Source organism: Pongo pygmaeus, chromosome 12 (genome assembly GCF_028885625.2).
Source record: "Pongo pygmaeus isolate AG05252 chromosome 12, NHGRI_mPonPyg2-v2.0_pri, whole genome shotgun sequence".
NCBI lineage: Eukaryota > Metazoa > Chordata > Mammalia > Primates > Hominidae > Pongo > Pongo pygmaeus.
The window spans coordinates 89,896,691-89,900,325 of NC_072385.2; the positions used below are offsets into that span (position 1 = coordinate 89,896,691).

The window sequence follows — 3,635 nt, forward strand, 5'->3', positions numbered from 1 at the left end:
CTGTGCCCCAAGCTCCTGAGGAGATTGAAAGCAGCTCGGACAGATGCTGGACTCCTGGCAGATCAGCCCTTTGGCCTTACCCCTTACTCGCCCTCTCCACTGTCACTGTACACATTGCTTCATTGTCCCATTTTTGTTGTTGTTGTTGAATCATCAAAAAATCTTAGCCATTGCCAGCTGTGCACAGTGGCTCATGCCTGTAATCCCAGCACTTTGGGAAGCTGAGGTGGGCAGATCACCTGAGGCCAGCAGTTCAAGACCAGCTTGGCCAAAACAGTGAAACCCTGTCTGTACTAAAAATACAAAAAAAAAAAAAAATTAGCCGGGCATGGTGGCACACCCCTATAGTCCCAGCTACCCTACTCGAGAGGCCGAGGCAGGAGAATCGCTTGAACCCGGCAGGTGGAGGTGCAGGGAGCTGAGATTGTGCCTCTGCACTCCAGCCTGGGCCACAGCATGAGACTGTAAAAAAAAAAAAAAAAAAACTTATCCATTGCTAAGAGACTTATGTGGGCTAACATGCATCTTGCTGTTGTTGTTTTAAAACAAATATCTGCAGGAGGGATATTAGACAATGTAAACGAGCTGAGAAATTACTTCTGCTGGCCAAAACATCCCCAGGTCAGATTTAGGCATGGAGGAGGGGCTGAGGAAGCAAGGTCAGACATTTGGAGTCTGGAGCGATGTGTGGAGGTGACCTGCAGCCCAACTGGGTTCCACTGTGCGGTGCTTTGAGAAGGGGAGGGAGCTGGCAGACAGAGGAGGCAGAGCAGAAACTGGGTAAGAGGAAGGGGAGAGGTGCCTGGTTCCTTGTTCCAAGGCTCACCCCAAGCCCCTTCACTGTGGGCTGGGAAGGCAGGCGTGGGCCAGCCCTGACTCCACCCACCATTGAGGGATTGTGCCTTCCAGGAGTTGCACAGGCAGCTCATCTTTCGGAGGAAGAAAAATAATGCCTGTGTTGGGGACGACCTCTGTTCCATTTTAAAATATTTCCCTTGGCTCCCAGGAAGGATTTGTTAGACTCTTCCTGAGGTTTTGACAAACTCTCTGTATTTTTCAAATACTTAAACATCTATTCGGCTGACATCTTAATCAGTACGACTGTCAGAACATCACTTGAATTTCTGACAGGTGACACCCAAAAAAGCAAAAGCAGGTTTATTTGTAGGTAACCAGCTCTGCTCCTGCTGGGCTACATTGTAATTTCTCCTTGTATTAACTTCTGATCGAATTCCTGAGTCAGATGCCTAGGCAAGAAGGAAACTCACAGAGCACATGTTTCTAGTTCTGAGATGAGGAGCCTGTGCCCTGGGGCGAGTGATGTGCTGACACTCACAGCTGGAGGGTTGGCGAGGGGACACGCAGGACTTGTTCCTGGCTGAAGAAATTTTATCGAAACTTTCAGCCTAGGTCACACACAGCTCTGCCTGCTGCCAGGGTCTTTCTTGTCCTTCTCTGTCGCTGCTCCTGCCCATGGCATGAAGAGTTTGTGGGTTAAGGGCACTTGCCACTCCAGGTGCCCAAGATGCCAGAATTCTCTGTGCAAATGGCCCCAAGTCCATCCCCAGGGTCTGTACACCTCTTCCCACGCCCAACCTCCTGAGTACCTTTAGGCCAGAGAAGTACATGTCTGTGCAGGGCAGGGCTGCAATGCAGGTAGGCAGGAGGGTGACCATCCAGGGTGTTGAGGGCCCCATGGAGTGGGATGGAGCTGAGGGGGCCAGAAAAGGGGGACAGGTTGTGGCTTGGGCTGGAAGTGGCTCCCCTGTACCAGCACATTCTAGCCAAGATGCCTTAGAATTTCTCAATTTACACCTGGCCTTTCAGGTTGTGAGGAAGATATGTCAAGATAAGAGGATAGAAACTATTTTATTTAACTGTTCTTATAGCTTGACTGATGACTTTTATATATCTAGACATAGGAAATGTGACCCTCATCCTCTTGTTCCAAGACCCACAGGTGTTAGGGGCAGACCCTCACTCAGTACCTGGAGTGACAGGATCGGAAAGAAGGGAAGCAGAAATGGCAGGGCCTGCGTGCATTTCTGGTGCGGTCCTAGCATTTCTTTGCCTCTCAAGCTGTGGTGGCTGAATCGTCAGCCCTCCCAGGCAGAAAGTGTTCCCAAAGTCCCGCTGACTTTCTATTCTATTCAGGCTTTAAACATTTCCCAAAGTGGTGGGCCCCACAGGGTATTCAGAGAGCAGAGCTGGTCAGGTGTGGTGGTTGCAGATCTGACTAGAAATGGTGGGCTCCTTGGGTCTGGCCGAGCCAAGTCCTGGAAACTCAAGGCCAGTCCAGGTAGCTTTCCCCATTGGGTGTGGAGTCCTTGATCATGCTTGTCTTTCTCTCCTCCCTCCTACCCATAACAGGCAAAGATGGAAAGGTGGGATGGGGTGAGGTGGTGGGAGTAGGGATCTGCTTCTCGCCTGTCTTCCAGTTTAGCCTCCTGCTTCAAATCCTGCCACATCCCGATTTCAGTCAAAGGCTATTTCTTGAGTAAACACTTCTCAGGTAAAATAAGGAAGGAAACATACCTCCACCTCCTGCCACCTGGCTGCTTCTACTCCTTCCAGCTTTCTCACAGACCTTACGATCGCCTGCTAGAGCCACACATACTGATGTTCCCACGAAAGCCATCTATCACCCTGTCTCACCCATCACTTCACTACCGAGACCAACCTGACAGACACATGGGTGGAGGAGACACCAGTGGAGTCCCTGGCATGTGTGAGCATGTTTCTATGATGGAGTCTCATTTGGAAAAAGCAAAACTGGCCAGGCACGGTGGCTCATGCCTGTAATCCCAGCACTTTGGGAGGCCGAGGAGGGTGGGTAACCTGATGTCAGGAGTTTGAGCCTGACCAACATGGTGAAACACTGTCTCTACTAAAAAATACAAAATTTGCCAGGTGTGGTGGCAGGTGCCTGTAATCCCAGCTACTTGGGAGGCTGAGGCAGGAGAATCACTTGAACCTAGGAGGCAGAGCTTGCAGTGAGCCGAGATCATGCCACTGCACTCCAGCCTGGGCAACAGAGCGAGACTCTGTCTCAAAAAAAAAAAAAAAGAAAAGAGAAGAAAAGAAGAAAGAAAAAGTGAAATTGTCCCACATCACACATAAGAACATCATTTCCCTAAAGGAGCGTTTCTTAGGGCAGGAAGTGACCCCAGAGGCCTCTGGGACCCTGAATCTGTTCCCCTCAGCCCTTTGACATGCAGGAAACAGTCCTGCGGCCATGTCCTCACACTGCTTGCTGTCCGGGTGGTGCTAGGACAGAAGGCTCCTGAGGGAAGAGAGAAAGGTTTGATTTCTCCTGCCCACCCACCAGGCCTGGGCCGACTCCCCATCGCTCACTCACCGAGGCATCCTGGGGAGTGGGCCCTTTCGGCAGCCCTCTCTCCTCTGCCGCCTTCCCAGCCATGGGGCCCACAGGCCTGTGCCCCTGGGCTGCAGCTCTCTTAGACCCAGCTGCTGCCTGCCAGGGCCAGTGTCTTCACTCTGTTTCCTGGAGCAGGGACACCTCGGCCTCCTGCCCTGGGCCTGTATCTCCCAGCATTCCTGTCTGGCAAGCCCACCTACAAACGTGTGTGTTCTGCCCACTGTCAAGATAAGGACGCGCTGGCTAAAGGTACATC

General features: G+C 51.6%; 1 protein-coding gene across 2 annotated transcripts in view; it reads right to left on the minus strand.

The window, feature by feature from the left end:
• The window catches only part of ABCG8 (ATP binding cassette subfamily G member 8), a 44,677-nt gene extending 41,140 nt beyond the window's left edge, over nt 1-3,537 (minus strand). For both annotated transcript variants that reach the window (XM_054475587.2, XM_054475586.2), the window contains exon 1: nt 3,359-3,537. In XM_054475587.2, the coding sequence (XP_054331562.1) occupies nt 3,359-3,421 (63 nt within the window). In that variant the 5' untranslated portion in view covers nt 3,422-3,537. The remainder of the gene's footprint in view (nt 1-3,358) is intronic.
• Between the last annotated feature and the right edge of the window lie 98 nt (nt 3,538-3,635).